The sequence below is a fragment of the Channa argus genome, chromosome 2 (assembly GCF_033026475.1).
Source record: "Channa argus isolate prfri chromosome 2, Channa argus male v1.0, whole genome shotgun sequence".
NCBI classification, from domain to species: domain Eukaryota; kingdom Metazoa; phylum Chordata; class Actinopteri; order Anabantiformes; family Channidae; genus Channa; species Channa argus.
The window spans coordinates 24,871,484-24,890,001 of record NC_090198.1 but is presented as its reverse complement, the minus strand read 5'-3'; the positions used below and the strand labels follow the sequence as shown (position 1 = coordinate 24,890,001).

The 18,518-nt window shown below is 38.5% G+C and overlaps 1 protein-coding gene across 1 annotated transcript; it reads left to right on the top strand.

Moving 5' to 3' along the window:
- Positions 1-1,567: 1,567 nt before the first annotated feature.
- On the top strand, positions 1,568-5,575 carry irf8 (interferon regulatory factor 8). The gene is made up of 9 exons (XM_067487050.1): positions 1,568-1,705; positions 1,855-2,065; positions 2,415-2,598; positions 2,796-2,896; positions 3,158-3,212; positions 3,609-3,656; positions 3,803-4,195; positions 4,340-4,455; positions 4,577-5,575. The coding sequence occupies exons 2-9, from the start codon at positions 1,895-1,897 to the stop codon at positions 4,772-4,774; spliced, it is 1,266 nt and encodes a 421-aa protein (XP_067343151.1). The 5' UTR covers positions 1,568-1,705; positions 1,855-1,894; the 3' UTR covers positions 4,775-5,575.
- The last annotated feature ends 12,943 nt before the right edge of the window (positions 5,576-18,518 follow it).

Sequence of the window (18,518 nt, the reverse complement as noted above, 5' to 3'; positions counted from 1 at the left end):
TCTTTTCCTAAAAATCAGATATGATTATAAAACATGGGAATGACGACAGAAACACAGTATGTTTAGCGTTTGTTGCAACATGTTAATATGTGTAATATGAGTGTGTTTGATATGAGTCCGAATTCTGGAGACACCTTTACACACTGTGGTATTAATTAAATATTTAAAAACCAGACAATATTTAAAGCTGTTAACAAACGTCCTTGGAATTCACTGATTTAATGAGGCCATGTGCCTTACAGTATATCTAATATTTGGTTTCCGGTTAGATCTACTCATTAGATTACCTTAAAGGAAGGTTTATTTTCAAACGAGAGCCAAGTGCACTGGCTTTTTTTTTTTTTTTTTTTTTTAATGTGGGTATGGTCAGGTGTAGTCCTGTTCAGACTTGCATATTCCTGGCAGGCCTCCTAGAGAGGTGGTGTTTATTGCCAAGCCGCAAACAGAAACCATACAATTAGACTTACTGTAAATCTAGCAAATGGTAATACTGGAGGGAAATGAAGTCGAAAGATTGGGGGCACGTCATATTAGGTTCATATAATCATGATGATAATTGGCCTATTGAATTGAATTGCACTTATTTTTGTGTAACATGTATAAACAGAACCCACTCATTGATCCTGGTCTTTTTAAAAATAAACAAATAATTAAAAAATGCTCTTTATTTCATATGGGACAAACTCTCATTGCCAGTTAATTTTCTCGACAAGCAGGAATATACAGCAGCGGAAAATCTCCGAAACCCCAAAACTATCAATTTACTATCGCATAAGACTAAATATTCACAACAGACATATATTTAGCTTGAACTCAATAAAACAATTGTTCAATATTGAAAAAAAGACAAATAAGTAAGTATCGGTTTTCTTACACATCAAATCAATTAAATGATTAATGCTTTCAGTTTTAGGCATCACTTCCACAAGAGTATATCAGGAATGTCGTGACTTTATAGTGGATAGACTGTAGGAGGAAATGAGGAACAGTGTCAAAGTAAAAGGGCTTTATTTATTTGTAACAATGTTACGTTTGACCCATGGCATTTACTAGATGAAGATAGCAGCGTCCCTTTTTTCAGTTTTCAGTCCACTGTGAATCCCCCTTTGATCCTTACTATTCCTCATAACGAGTCTTCCTAAGTCTTTACCCCCCCCAACCGTCATGTTTGAAACCGGGTAGGCCACTGGTAAGAGCCTCTCCCGAGGGTTTTGGTTAAGCGCTTTAGCCAGCAAACAGACAGTGGGCGACTGTACCCGTTTAGCACCATTAGGAGGTTTCTCATCAGCACAGAGTGGGCGTAAAGGGGACGCATGGCTTTGGTTTGGAGCGCAGAAATCCCCCACAACACAAAGTAACTTGTGACTCTCCGAGTTTAATCAGTGCTCCACTTCGGCACAGCTTTTAGCGTGGGCAGCAGGTTTACAACCATCGCCTTGTCAGGCCATTTCTTGTAAATGCCCGCAGTTAGAAGAACAACGCTTCCGTAATGGGCCGACCTACGACATCGACAGCGCGCTGATTGGTCAGGGCAGAGCAGCCGCTGTCAAATCATCTCCCAGCTTTTTCATTCATAACACGGAGCACAACAAAGTTGATGGGCATGTGCCGGGAAGACCTCACTTGCTTATATCTCACAGTGAGCCATCAATCAACACCTCAGGATAACACACACAGGGCCAAGAGCTCAACTACTTATCAATCTGTGAGTGCTTTTGCTTTTGATTTCTAGCTATCTAACAGGTCAAGGTAGTTCAGCCTGTTCCACTTTGACTGAAGACAAATCATCATAGGAGCTAAAACAAGACTAACTCGTTTCATTCAATATATAAAATATATATTCTATTCCTTTAGGCTCAAGTTAACGATCCAAAAGCAAGTTTTCTTCATCAAGATGTCAAACCCTGGAGGTCGGAGGCTGAAGCAGTGGCTGGTGGAGCAGATCCAGAGCGGGCAATACTCTGGGCTGCAGTGGGAGGATGAAAGCTGCACTATGTTCCGAATTCCTTGGAAACATGCAGGCAAACAGGATTACAATCAAGAAATCGACGCGTCTATTTTTAAGGTTTGACAACATGTTTTTGTAGACCGATGGAAAGATTACTGTATTAACTGTAGAGTACCGTAAACGGAGTTGGGGTTTTTTTGCGTAAAACCAAAAGTGTGATCAAATGGAAATGATCATTTAGCACTTTAAAAGCCTCTGTACAAAACGGAATAAACGTGCTAATTTTACACACTAATAGATCTACAAATGTTCATCACTAGTCTCATTTTCACAATAAAATTGCAACTGTTAAACTGCCAGTACAACTTTCAACACAATGAAGCGAACGTTTATTGTAGGTCAACTTTTCTTTATTATCAGACTATTTTAAAGTAGACTCACTAATATTGGATTTTTCCCTCCACAGGCCTGGGCTGTGTTTAAAGGCAAGTTTAAGGAGGGCGACAAGGCTGAGCCTGCAACTTGGAAGACCAGACTCCGCTGTGCCCTGAATAAAAGTCCTGACTTTGAGGAGGTGACAGAAAGGTCGCAACTGGACATCTCTGAGCCATATAAAGTCTATCGCGTTGTATCTGAAGACGAGCAGAAGCGTGAGTTTGTGTTTTTACGTTTTAATGTGTGCATTTTTCACTTAAAGTTCAAATGATCTACGGTCAACCTGCTGTCTGTTATGCATTTTGCAGGACAGAATGATGCATTCCACGTGTAATAAACTGTGAAGGACTATGTTTGGATTCCGTGTTTGTAGCATTAAAAGAGTTATAATGTACCATTCTCCAACCAACAGATGGTAAAAGCTCAGTGATGGCCTTGGCAGCTACATGTAGCTCTGGTGATATTACTGACATGGACTGCAGCCCTGCAGAAATAGAGGAGCTCATTAAGGAGGTGAGAGAATTTCTCACTTCAAAAAATTAACTTGATATCTCACATCTTCCTCCCTTTTCTCTGTCACATTTCTATATGCTCTTTATTAACTCTCAACTTTTGTACCACTTTTTTTTTCCGATTACCACACTGTGCTATCTCCTCCAACACTTTTTGCATAGAGCGTGCACACCCTCCCACATGAACTCCATAAAGTGAAGCTGCAAAGGTGCATTGTTGACAACAGCTTGTCATTTAACGTTGTTTCATTCTTCTTTGCAGGAAGAATGCAGCATACAGGCCAGCCCAGAGTATTGGTCTCAGACCAGTGTCACTGGTAAGAAATATATTTCTACCCACCCAGCACATTGAACATAGCCATACCAGATTTGTTAGTGTTGTGTCTGTCCAGGCATATCTCTGCTTTTTGTGTAGTCTCTCAAGTAAGACTATTAGACTTGGATATTAAAGTCTTTGAAAACAACTATCAGTGGAAACCTCTGTGACTACTGTGGGTGCTAAAAAGAGGTTATTTGTCTCAGTTGAATTCTGCAATGGAAGAATTGACTAACATCCTGTTGCACTTTGCTGACTAAGGTGATTATTTCTATGGGAGATCGTGCTAGAGAAATGGCATTTCTGATGATGCTGCAAAATATTCACTTGAGAGTGCAGTTGTGTCCACGGTAATTAGACAGGCTTTAAGTCAACACTCTTTCCCTTTAATTCACAGCTTTTCCACCTAATCAAGACCCTTTGCCATCTGGCTCTGTCAGCTCAGGTATGTTTTCATGTTCTCTATTAAAATATCACAATGCGGTGACGTTTACAGTTAAACCCATAAACAAAGTGATTACAACACACATCACTTCATTATTTTAGGGCCCTTTTCTTTATTCACAAAGCTTACCAAGTTCTCTTCTCCAGGTTTCTCCCAGATGATGATCAGTTTCTTCTATGGAGGAAAGCTGATGCAGAACACACTGGTAACCCACCCTGAAGGCTGCCGAATCTCCCCACAACAGCACCTGGGTCGTGGCGCCCTCTACAGTTCAGACAGCATGCAGAGTGTTCATTTCCCCCCTGCTGATCATATCGACTATGACCGTCAGCGCCATGTCACTCGTAAGCTCCTTGGCCATCTGGAGAGAGGTGTATTGGTCCGTGCCAACCAGGAAGGCATCTTCATCAAAAGGCTGTGCCAAAGCCGCGTCTTCTGGAGTGGGCTGGGAGAAATGGGCTCGCAATACAGCCCCATACCTTGTAAACTAGAGAGGGATGCAGTAGTCAAGATTTTCGACACAGGAAGATTTTTTCAAGGTAAGCTTTCTATGTTTGAAAGGGAAAATGTGTTTGCACACACACATTTCTCATCGGTGCATAAAGCAAACAACATGGTAATGGAGGACTGGGAACTTGCAAAGATCTGTCTAAACAGCTGTTCATGTTCTCTGTATGCTCCAGCTCTGCAGCTGTACCAGGAGGGTCAGTTTCCTGCTCCTGATCCGACAGTGACTCTGTGTTTTGGAGAGGAGCTCCATGACATCAGCAATGCCAAGAGCAAACTTATCCTTGTGCAGGTGAGTCAAGTCATAGACATGTGAGTCTTGATATCGTACCGGGACAAAAAAGATTTGAAAAAAGTTCCTCCATGTTAAAAACATTAAAAACACATCTTTCTGTTTCGTCACTCCATGGCAGATCACTATGGTGAATTGCCAGACCCTGTTGGAGGCAGTGAACATGCGCCGCTCTCAGCCTTACTGCAACAACCCAAACTTGGGGGTGTCTGATGATTTGGCCAATGACCAGATGGCACGCATATACCAGGATTTGTGCAGCTACAGTGGTCCCACAAGGGCTGCCTGCTACAGGGACAACATGCCTATCACTGCCTGAATTGTGAACATTAACACACTGACAGGAGTTGGTCGGCATGTACTAGACGCAATGTTCAACATATCAAGGACATCCCTTATTTTCCTGACATACACTGACAAGGTGCACTCATGTAAAATACTTTTTTAATTTAAACTAATCATAGTAGAGCCATAAAGACGAGGAGGATTATGGAGGATAATGATTATATCATTATTGTTTATAAATGTCTGTGGACAGCTCTAACTCAAGCTGTCTAAACTGTGGGAGTTATTCCCCACCCCTCCCCCAAAAAGCTGGATTTCATTCTTCTTCTTTGAGCCTCACTTCAGTATGTAAAATGACAACATTTTGATAAATGTAGGCAATTTAGTTCTCAAAACTTGAGGCTGTCCTTAAGAAGATAAATAATCAGCAATTCAGTCCCAGGCTCCTCTTGTCCACATGTCAAAGAGCAAGAAACTAAACCCCCTGTTGCTCATAGATATGTGCGTGTCTGCCTGTCACTCACTTGTAAGTTGCTTTGGATAAACGTGTCAGCTAAATGACTCAATGTAACCAAACGTTTTGTTGTTGCCACAGCTGAGTTGCCTTGTGTTAATGACCTTTTAGATACAGACCAAATGCAGTATTTTAGCCAATATTTTTAAACACCTTTTTACAGTGAATAATGAATGTTTTTGTGTGTTTCTAAAAACTACATAGAATTTGAGATTCAGTGTGGCAATATGTTACAGATAGGTTTTACTATCACACTGTCTGACTTGATTATTTCATATTTTTTATAAATTCCATTTCTAATAAAGCTACATTTTTACTGAACTCTACAGGTTTTCGTATTTATATAATCATATTTATATATTATTCAATTTTGATTGTTGAAGTATTATAAAAAAGCGACCAATACAAACTTAAAAATGGTAATTGCTGAATTGGGCTGCTGGGCACAAACTTCTAAAATCGGCTATAGCTCAGGAGCTATGAGCTGTCATCCGCCAGTGCCAGGGTTTTTCGGCTCCTCCTGTCACATGTTGAAATTTGCTTTATCAAGGCACTTAGCCCCAATTAGTTGCTCCTGGGTGGGTCAGGTCAGCTGCATAGCAACATCTCTATCAGTGTCTGATTGTGAGTGTGAATGAGAAGTAGAGTAAAGTGCTTTGGGTACTGATAGGGGAGAAAAGTGCTTTATAAATGCAGACTATTTACCACTTAAATATTAATGGTCCTTATATGAGTCATATATTACATTATTAACTAGACATTATATAGTGATAAAATTGCTTTCAACAAGCCCAAAACGTTTGACTTTCTAGACAGGCATTTAGTTCATCTGTATAAAATTAGTATCAGTGTGTACTGTGAAACTATGAAACTGATGCTGCACATATGCTATTACAGCATAACCAGTCACACTTCAACTTTAAGAATATCAGAAGACCTGAAACACATTTATAGTAAAAACCTGTTTAAAGACAAACTACTGGTGCATATCTGGCAGGAAGTAACAAAAGTGAAAAACAAGTAATTTTCTGCAGTGTACACAGCATATATTCTGTCTGCTTATTTTAAGTGCTTGAGTGACTTTATATCACGCTTGATGGCTAAAACATTCAAATCTACAATATTGTTTCAATGCCTGCAAAATTGCATCACACAGAAAGTTCTAGAAACCTTGCATATACATTTCACCCATTTCTGGCGATATTTTAAGTCAGTTCCTTAAGAAGACTGATAGATATTTTAGTTCTTAGTTAGCATTAGAACTATATAACGTTTGTGGTTTTAACAATGCTTGGCTGCACAAAATACAAATGTCTGTGGGGTTGAAGAGGTTGAAGCTTCACATTAATCTACCATTCTTGAAAACAAAAAGCATAGAACAATAACAATAACTAAAAATTGCATTGAAAAAGTGTTTGTTTTCATATTGATGAGTGAAATGTTCATTAAAAATCCAATCAGTCCTCATCACTTAAGTGATAAGAAAACCGTCTTTGCAGTATAAAGGAAAAGTTTTTTACTACTAAGAGTGACATTTACCACAAACACATACTACTTACTACTTTAGTACTTCAGCCTAGCAATGATGAAACTTAAAACAACGTATGAAACTTAAAGGAGGATCTGGGCCACCTAAGACAGGGAACCTCTTGGACAACCCCCTTTCCATATCCCTGATGAGTAACAGAGAAAGGACAGGAAGAGAGGTGACCAACTGATGCCAAACGATTAAATGAGTCAGAATGAGACAATGAAATCTCGTCTTCTTCTTTATTTCCAGGGTTTCTCACAGTTGGTTATTAGATACTGATGATATCATCTTGTACGTCAGTGGTTGGTAAAGGATTTACACACTGTTCTGATTTTAGTATTTTGCAGATGAATGCAAACATATACATGTACACATATACATACAAAGGGCGGTCTCTCTGCAGTTGTGAACACATAATGCACGCTACTCTAATTCTACCCTTTACCCTTTACAGCTGTTTAAAGAATGGGTGACAAACTACAATGTCCCCACGTAGCTGGTTTTTAAACTAGACATGCACACACAAACACAAACCACACACACAAACACACAAAAGTAACATTTTCAGTTCCCCAAGACAAAAGACTTACGTCTCTTATGGTCATCATGAATGCTGCCATGTTACTGTACACACAGTATGTCTCCATTGTAAAGAGAAATCCAAGCAAAAAGAAATTCTGGCTCTTTGAAACACAAAACTGGGTACGAATGAACAAAAACAATGACAGTACAACCACAAATGCACATAAAATAAATACTCTAAAAGTTCCCGTAAAAATAATAACACAGAGCACACATTGACACATGTGGTGAATAAGTATTTATTATAAGTCAGGCTTGGGTAGGCACATTTTTCAGTTTTTTTAAGTAATGACAAAAAAAAAAAAGTTTGCTGTAGTGACTCAAACAAAGAGTCAACAGCAAAAGAAGTCATGTGCTGTTCATATGACAACTCTGGATAAAACCTTCCACTTAAATTAGAATATGTGATGAATGGTTGACTGAATAAAAACACAGGTGGAATATTGTGTCTGTGGGTGTGGGGTCATGTTCGTGTATTTGTGTGTGTGTGGTTATCTACATGGGGGAGTTCTGCCTAAGTTCCACAGAACAGGAACTTACTTCAAAACTGTCACAGGAAACCAACTCTACCCCCACCCCCCCAAAAAGCAATGTCTGAGACTGGATTAAAATAATATATTTGTGACACATGCATTAGCTACCGTGTAACCATGGCTAGAACTACTGTGCTTGTGAATAAATATTTGAGTACATATCATAGAATAAGGACAAACACAGAGGAAGAAACTTTTTAGGACACAATTGGACTTCTTTACTATTTCTTCCCAAATCAGGAAACTATGTGGATATAGAATATTCTTTAACAATGGAACTGAAATACTCTGTTCAGACTTCATTTATGTGTATTTAAATGTGTACTTTTTAAATTAAAAATACATTTGTTTTTATAGAATGAAGTCTGAGACCTTTAGACAGGCTGGGGAATCCAGAAACTACTGAGAGAAAGTATATTGATGGTTTGGTTCTTCTTTTCATGCATCATTTTTGACTAATAAAGAAATAAATAAATAACAGAGGAATAACATCACAACTATACTTTAACATGTTATTTCCACTTTTGGGAACTAGAAATGTGTACCTTATGCTATTAAAGTTTGAAATATATTTTTTAATCTGCAATATTTGTGTCAAATGCTAAGATATTGTCTTATATCATGAATCTAGTTATTATGATTAAAGGTAAAACTTTTACATTTTACAAGACAATGGAGGAGCTCATAGCTTCAGCATAAGCTTCTCAAGTGTCTATGGTGCAAAATAGTGGTGTAGAATATTAAAGTACTCCTTTTATGGAAACTACCAGTTACTTCACAGTAAAACACTCTGAACTACAGTAAAGCTACCCTAGGGAAAAATTTTGTTCATGGGTAAAGTAGTTCAAGGTACTTTGAAAAAAAAAAGATCAAATTGTTAATTTAGGTGTGATCAAAATGTATAAAAATAATACAATACAATAGGCCCCTATCCATCTTTGACTGCTTTCAGAGACCATAGATCTCACTGAGCTAAGTTCAACTATTGCTTCCTCAAAACCAACAACATGACTTTTAGACCCTGTTCCAACCAAATTGCTCAAAGATGTTCTACCTTTAATTGACACGTTCATATTAGATTTGATCAACCTATCTTTAGAAACTGGCTATGTACAAAAGGCCTATAAAGTGGCTGTAATCAATCACTACTTAAAAAACCTTGTCTTGATTCAGGTGATTTAGCCAACTATAGACCAATATCAAATCTCCCGTTTATTTCTAAAATCCTTGAAAAAGTAGTTGTGACCACCTTTACAGGAATAATTTGTATGAAGTCAGGATGTAGAGTTCATCATAGTACATAAACAGCACTGGTGAAAGTCACCAACGATCTTCTCTTGGCTTCAGATAATGGACTTGTGTCCATACTCGTCTTACTAGACCTTAGTGCCGCATTTGACACCATTGACCACAACATTTTATTACAGAGACTAGAACATGGATTTGGGATTAAAGGAACCACACTGCATTGGTTTAAATCTTATCTGTCAGACAGATTCCAACTTGTTCATATTAATGATGAATCCTCTTTCTGCACAAAAGTTAGTTATGGAGTTCCACAGGGCTCTGTCTTAGGACCAATACTTTTCAATCTGTATATGTCACGTTTAGGCAAAATTATTAGGAAACATTCCATAAAATTCCACTGCTATACAGATGATACCCAGCTCTATTTATCTGTGAAACCAGAAGATACTAACCAATTAGTCAAACTTGAAGCATGCCTAAAAGACATAAAGGCCTGGATGTCGTACAATTTCCTTCTTCTAAATTCAGACAAAACTGAAATTATTCTCTTTGGGCCTAAAAAGATGAGAAATATGCTGTCTAACAATATAGTTACTTTAGATGGCATAACTTTAGCCTCCAGTACTGCGGTGAGTTAATTTTGACCAGGATTTGGCGTTTAGGTCACATATAAGACAAATCTCTAGAACAGCCTTCTTCCACCTATGGAACATTGCTAAAATTAGAAGCATACTGTCTCAAAGTGATGCCGAAAAACTAGTCCATGCATTTGTTACTTCTAGGTTGGAATACTGTAATTCCCTACTTTTGGAGCGTCCTAATAACTCTTTAAAAAGCCTTCAGTTAATCCAAAATGCTGCAGCAAGAGTGCTGACTGGAATAGGGAAGAAAGATCATATTTCACCTTCACTAGCTTGTCTCCATTGGCTTCCCATAAAGATGTACAATAGAATTCAAAACCCTCCTCCTTACATACAAAGCTCTTAATGATCAGGCTCCATCATATTTAAAAGATCTCATAGTTCTGTATCGCCCGATTAGACCACTTTGATCCCAGAATACAGGCCTACTTGTGATTCCCAGAGTTTGCAAAAGTAGAATGGGAGGATAATTTTGTGTCCTACCAACCTGTATGATGTTTTGTTGTTTCTTTTTGTTGATCTTTCTCTTTCTCCCTTCACTTTCCACTCACCCCAACCGGTAAAGGCAGATCGACGCCCACACTGAGCCTGGTTCTGCTGGAGGTTTCTTCTGTTAATGGGAGTTTTTCCTCTCCACTGTTGCCTAGCACTTGCTCAAGGGGGATTTGTTGGGTTGCTTCTACATACTTGTGTAGTCTGGACCTTATTCTGTAAAGTGCCTTGAGATGACTTTGTTGTAAATTGTCGCTATATAAATAAAGTTGAATTGAATTTTTTACTAAAAGCACAGTCTGGGTGGGGCTTCTGTAATAAGCAGGATTAGCTAGTTAGTTGGCCGGGTAATTGAGTAAAATAGCATGCACCAACTTTTCTGAGTATTAGAAATTTAAAATCAAAACAAAACTTAAACCAAATAATTTTCACAGGTGAGATAAGATAAGATAAAATATGATTATCTCATTAATCCCACAATGGGGAAATTCCCATTGTTCCTGCAGCAAAAAACTAAAACGAAACAAAAAGCAAAAAAACAAACAAGCAACAAATAGTAAGCAGCAGACTGAAAGTATAAGCTCCTGCATATGCATATGTATGAATTACAGAAACCCTACATTGAGTTAGGAATTGAATATTGTACCTCACATTAACATATTACATTGAGATATTGCACAAGAGCAATAAATTACTGCACATAATATTGTTAACATCTTAATATTCTAGCTTCCTCCAATACCTCGTGACCTAACCCGTCCTTAGTAAAACGCTTCAATCTCCATCTGCTGTTCCATTAGTTAACTACTACGTGTATGTCTGTAGTTCCCTAATCTCAGAGTTTAAAGTCATAACCTCTTAATATTTTATGTTTTTCTCTTGGTCTGTCATGACATGCAGATAAAAATGCTGATGGGAAGAAACTGTACAAACTTCATAGTTCAGGGATGTGAATCAGGTTAGAACCACTTTTTTGGAAAGTATGGGCACAGCATTAATTTATTTTTCTGACCACTGCAGTCCAGAGGAGGCCGCACATTCCTGTGTTCATTTCTGCTAACGGAGTCTGTTTTTTGGTCACATTTCCAGTGTCTGCATTGTGGTTATCTTTGTATTGCAACATCACTTTGTGGCGTCTGAGGCTTCCCACAATAAACCATTATAGACGAGTGACAAACACAACTGATGCTGCCAACATACGCAACCATGGCCATCTGTTCCATAACATTTCATCCTCCTGTGATGTACACACTTAAAAGAAAGCACCACCTATTTCGTGAAAAGCTGCGCTTCAAGGAAATTAAGAAAAAGAGGAATAACAAAAATTGAAAGCTTTTCCTGATAGATATAAAGAACTACTCTTGTTTCCTGATTTGGGTATATTGCTGACTCCTCAGTCCTTTTAAAAGTTTGGCTGCAGGCTCAGCACTGACCTTTCAGTTAAAGCTGTTGTTGTTTTCCACTGAAAATAATTTCCCCTTATTTGTGGCTTAGTATATTTTGTGGCATTGTTAATCTGAAAGTGCTGTTTTGACAATTAAATGAATGCAATCAAAGGCCTGATCAGTGTCGTTCCAGATGAGACTAAATGTCTGACTTGGTGGGAAGTTTGATTTACCATGCACAGGTTGTGTTATGCAAGCGGTAGTGTTAAAGGCGTTGGTGGTGTCTCTGGGGAGAATGCTGGTTTAAAATCAGTACGGGTGAGATGAGAATAGGCATCCAGAGAGGAACTGGGAGAACACTGAGGACGCTGTCAGGGGAGATACAGGTGGACGGGAAGCCCACATCCTGGGACGCAGGGACAAAGCCACCTAACCACACATAGCATGTACACGCTCACGCACACACACTATAGCCACTGATCAAGGATCATATCCTCTAATCAGTATCAGTTCATGTCCGTCAAACCAAAAGTCTCTGTTACAATGCACCTACAGAAATCTTCAGAGTTAACCGTTTATTTTGTCAGATGAAAGTCTCGATGAAATTAAAGTCATTGTCGAAAACAATCTACGAGTTAGGCTACTCTTATATTTTACATGTGTACAATCTTACATCAACATCTAAACTGAAATCAACGATTGGGATTTAGAGAAATGCAGTAAAATCAGAAATTGTGTGATGTAGTCGGAAAGATTTGGCATGTAAAAGTGAAGATAAGGAAGTGTGCCAGTTTACGGGAAAGTGGTTTATTGTAACCTGCTGTTGGTTTCAAAATAATATAATATCAATAACAATTGCTGTCCCTTAGACTACATTTGTTTAGACGTCCTGCATGCAAGAAAAAAGGACAATGTTACCTTCGAGTAAGTTTTGCTTTGAGTGACTTACATGTGACTAGTCTTACTCTATGTCAACAAATGAACAGCTGATTTTCAAATCAGTAAACAGATAAAGTTTGCACGCGTGTGTCCCAATCAGTGGGTAAAGGTGCAGCTGAGAATTGCATCAGTCTGTGTCCGAATTGCTGCGCTGTTTGACAAAAGTGATCCCTGACCGCCTGAGCTGTTTCTGGACAGGAAACACAGGAAGGAGCCCAGGAAGACGATCCAGCACACAACTTCTGCCCAAAAAAGAGGAACAGTTGACATGCAGGCTGGCCGTGGAAAACATTAAGACAACAAGAAACATTTGTATACTCTGTCTAGGGGAGTTAATCTTGAGTGAGAGGGGATCCACCCTGATGCAGCGAGAATGACAATAAATGTTTTAATTTCTTAATTTTCTTATAAATTTTCGGCCAGAGGAAACACACTTACATTTACTACTACACATACGTCCTCATATTTTGGATTTACGGGCTGATCTTTACAGACAGACGCTCTACATGAACACAGACACAAAACATGTACACTGCGTGGGCCACTTACACGAAAAAAAGCTGCTAAATTGTATATAACCCACCAGATTACATGTGTACTTCTCTTTCATGTTCAAGTAAAACAAAACTTATGTGCTGATGGAAAGGTGATGGATGTGGAGGTGGAGGGGAAGACCAGGGTGGGGTGACAGTCCCTGGGGAACATGAGAGCTGTATTGAAATGTAGCTCACAGCTCAGTGCTCACTGTGTGTGTGTGTGTGTGTGTGTGTGTGTGTGTGTGTGTGTGTGCGTGTGCGCGTACATGTGTGTCTGTGCGCATGCAAAGCACAGAAGTGACGGGATGTGGGTAGCCAGAAAGGTGATAGCTACAAGACAACAGAAAGATACCTGAGAAACAGAATTGCTGCTGTCTCAACACATAATCTTGATGAAATGTTTCTTTCTTTTTAAATTCTCTTCTTTGAAAAAACAGCAGACCAAAAGGTTTGTACCAAAACTCTCAGAATCGATTAAAAAGTAGTGATGTTTTGCGGTGCTCTTGTTAGTAAACACACAAAGATTCCACAGGCTTCATTTGCACCAAAGCAAATAATGCAGGCACTATTTTTCCATGCGGCCGTAGCGTATTTTCATTTGCATTTTTGGATGATTTGTGGTTGAATACATGTATCTATATTATTGATTGAGGAACAACGACTTTGTGGTTTCAACCATTGTTTCCCATTATATCATTGAACTAACTGTATAAGTCACATCTAATTCTTTCTGACTAAGAAGCCACATAGCCAACCAGGCAACAGGTGCTGCTGGGATGGAGATTATTTAAAGTTGCTCTAAAATGGTTCCAGTACAGCTGAAGGAACCTGTGTGCCAAGCTGCCTGTCGACCGCACGCCTTAGTAGAAAGTACACAGAGAGTACATACTTCCCCCTCTGAAATACCAAACCGAACATGACCGTCACATGATAGAGGTGGAATTACCTGTAACTGTCAATATAATTCACGCTGTGAAGGTCTAGTCAATTTCAGAGTAATGCTGAAACTAGGCCCGATGTGTCATCATGGTTTCTACACTGCTTACTATTGAAAATGGAAAAAGTAAATAAAGTTAGGATTGCAGGATGGATACTTCAAACTCAATCTTGCAGACAGGAGAAATTGCAAACAATTTGCATGTTCAAAAGCAGCAACCCGATAAAGAGTCCGAATGTATTTTTAATCACTTGATTTGCATGTCACCCTGCTCCGCTGTGCCCCATGGAAGCACAGAAAAGGTAGCAGTCCTGTGGAAACCACTGAAGCAGATCTTCTATGGCTAGTTAACCATGATGGTTTGCACAGTTTACACTTCACATCAATAGAGACTGCACAGGGGAAAGTCCTACTTATGTAACTTAGGACAAAAAGTGAGGTTCATGTCATAAGAGTGCTCAAAAGCATGAGAAGGAAATAATGAAACCAAAGAAAAAGGGGAAATAGCTTATTGCTGGATGATGACCAACTGCTCAAACAATATTTGATTTGCAATATTTATAATTTCTTTTCATTGCGCTTCTCCTTTAAGCTTTAGCAGCAACATAAAATCGAGCAACTTGAACAACAGCGCTGTCATCTGCTGCAGCTTTGTATGGCCATCTAGTGGCAAGAAAAAGCTGCAGATTATCACACCTTCATTACTGTGGATGCATGAGGTTAAAATAAAGCACCAAGCAGTGAAAGGTGTGTTTTGAAGCTTCTATGTGAAACAGAAAAGTTAATTTTTTTGCTGATTCGCCATCAGAAAAAAAAAGTGTAAATTCAGAGTTTTAATAAAATAGAAACTACAATTTTATTTTATTTATATTTTTATTTTATGTAAATAAAAAGAGAATGCAATGATTTGCAAATCACTGCAGTCTCTTTTTATACTCTGTTACATATAAGGAATTTAAAAATATTGCCTTTGCACAAATAACAACATAACAACACAGATAACAACATAACAACACAAATGGTTCTGGCTCTGCTTGCCAGTGTTACTCATGCTTCTTCCGTATAGCTGATCATATCTGTTTATAAGCTGTTATCTTTGGGCATATTGTTTGTTATTTCTGCTACATTTAAAACCAAGGGAAGTAATTCACTCATCAACAGCAATCATAGATGTTTGCTCGTGATTGCACTCCAGAATAGGTTGAACACAGATGTATTGAGACTACGATAATCCCACTGATGAATAAAGTACAGTTATTGCATTGTTTGTTACTATAGGTCTGGAGTAGGTTCTTTCAGTGTTGCTTTTTTAACTGTCTGATAATCTCTGTCAGTCGTGTCTGTTATTTCAACTATTAAAGTTAAGAACAGAGGAAAAGCAATAGATAAGGCGTGAGATTGTTAAGAGTCTCAGTTAAGTGAAAGTCTTCAGGAAAGCATACATAAACTAAGGTTGTGGTCATAACTTTTCTGAAAACCAGTTATCACATAAACCACAGCACAGTAACATGAAAAACTATAATAGTCTAACATGAATGTTATTGTATATATATACTTCTGCAAACAGGCTTTTGAGGATACAACCATCCCTGTTTATATTCGATTCGCTCATTTGGGAAATGAAATATTTAAATACTAAAGTTTGGGTAACATGTTTTGTCATTTCTTTTTCCAACTCGTTTAACTGATGAGCCACACCAACAGATGGTGTGCAAGACTTGGAGATCTCCAGAGTCTTCCATGTCCTCCTGAGTGTTTATGTAGATTGTTTAGCAACTCTTACTATTATTACTCAATCATTCAAAGAACAACCGGCAACATTCTCTCTCTCCTTCTCTCTCTCTTTCTCTCTCTCACACACACACACACAAAAACACATTTCCCAAGACTTTCCACACTGAGCCTAAGGATGATCTCTACCTCATCTACACCCAATTACTCACTGACCCTAATTGAATACTTGGCAGAGAGTGTGGGTGGTGATGGCGTGCACTGAGCTAAGGATTCATCACTCATGGTCACTAGTCCCATTAGGTAGCTCGAGTGACCTATGATTTCACTACGTAGTAAAGATGAGGAAATTTATGGACAATGTGTCTTATAACAAGGATGCTGCTCAAAGCTTCGCATTGATAAACGCTTAGTAGCCGAACATTGTCTCGTGTTTCACCACATGTCCACTTCATGGCTTTGTGAGAAAATTTTGTTTAACTTGTTTTTCAAGTTAAACTAGTTATTTTGAGCATGAAATTGAGAGAGTTCCTTCAAATTTTGGGGATGTGAGAGTACCTTTTGTGGTTAAAACAAGCATGTTTCAATGAGAGAGGGGCTTTTTTCATTAGTTTCACATGGACAGAAATTTCAGAACAACATTACAGAGCTATAAATGTACACTCACAGATCGTGATTTTGCATGTTTCTTGACCTTGAACCTTCAAAAAGACCAAAGCCAGCACTCACAATGTTTCCTAAATAATATATAATGCAACACTGACAGGCACAATCACATTCATGTAAAGTCATTAGGTGTGTCATCCTGTCATCCCATCCTCTTATAACAAAGAATTACCGTAAACAAACACGGAATTGTGAACACATTTTGAAGCATTAAAGAAAAATGAAGCTGTATTTTTGGTTGTGCCATATACGGACTTAGTTCAGTACAGTGGTGCAGTTGGGAATTTGGAGAGGGGACAGCTGTGGCTGAAGATTTACTCCACCTCTCCAAGATCTCAGCCAAAGCAGCTGAGCTCTCAGCCTCTTCATCGCATCCTGGATCCAGGAGAAAATGAATGTGGAGCAGAAAAGAGGGCCCGGTCTGCCTTCGGGCTCTCCCAAGGGGTGAATTACGATTTCCCGAGTAAGGCTGAACCCAGGGAAATAGCCTGAACGGTCATCCATCAGCCTGGGTGTCTGCATCCTCCTGAACAATGTGTGACCCCTGGGCCCAAAGAGGGTCAGGAGAGGGGTGACACACACACACACACACACACACACACACACACACACACACACACACACACACACACACACACACACACACACACACACACACACACACACACACTACACTCTACCCTGCAGTAAAAACATCACTCTGAATGACTGAATTTTTATATCAAGCCAATAGAACATGTATGTGACCAAAACCATTTACTCTACAGTTTCAACGTTTTCATTCACAACAACTTTACTTTTCATCTGTTGTTTCATTCATGTCTACATTTTAATTTCTGCCACAAAACATAAAACACTGATTTACAATAGAAGGGTTTTCTGTTTACACCCATCGAAGATCAAGGAGGTAAAAAGTACGGTTCCACAATGTCATTACAGAATATAAATGGAAATTTTCACAATTTTTAAATAAATACGTTTGCTGTACTCCCATAAAATTGCTATTTCGAGGCAATTTGTTTGCAACACACATTTCTTAACCACACATTAAGACATTTTTGACAGCTAATAGGCTGTAACTTATTCCCACTGAGATGTTACTTTTAACTCAGAGAGAGACCTGTGTATGTGTATATGTATGTGTATGTGTGTGTGTGTGTGTGTGTGCCTGTGAACATTAACTGACAGCCCAAGTTAAACTTAAAAACAAAAGGCACTGGATACTTTTGACATACACAAACATTTAAGATTGAATCATTTCCAAGTGTAATTTATTAGCATCATTTGTTTAATCGGAATACCGTAACCTAGTATTAGGAGTTGCATGAAAATTTTCATTTTTTCATTTCATTTTATCTCACATCTATGCAGAAACTAAGAAAGTTTCTAAAGGGTTCACAAACTTTGCAGTGCCACAGATGATAAAGCAGTTAATATCGCATTATCGTTTTACAAAGAAGATGAAACATGCACCTAAAATGCTATAAAACCACAAAACACTAGACATAAAAAGAATATGAAAAAGACATTTTCAATTGATTTTTGTGACTATGTAATGCATTTTATGTGGCATTTCTGACCACTCTCTTTTATGCTCACATGTTGGCTGAAGTTTAGCCAAGGTCTACATTTTTTTACAATCAGATGGCTTTTTTATTATAGCATATTCATGAAGTAGCAATTTTGGTTTTAAACACAGCCTAAATCTCTCAAGCACTGTCTAATCTTGCAAAATGAACAAACTCTAAAATTCACAAAAGTTAAAAGGAATAAAAAACGTTTGCCTATGATTTTGTGGTCAATTTCAAGTAACAAAGGACTTATGCAATACATCATTATGTAGACTGTAAGGGAGAAGGCAAAGATTGCACCATCACCATGATCTTAATCTGTGAAACTAAAAGTGCAGGTAAACACACATGGTGCCTGGTTTTATTATATGCTGCCTGACTTGGTTGTTGTGATGACCCCAGCACCACAGTGAAGTGTACTGGTTTAATGGTTGTTAAGCTTGACTGGTAGGTGGGAAGGTTTATGGCACCG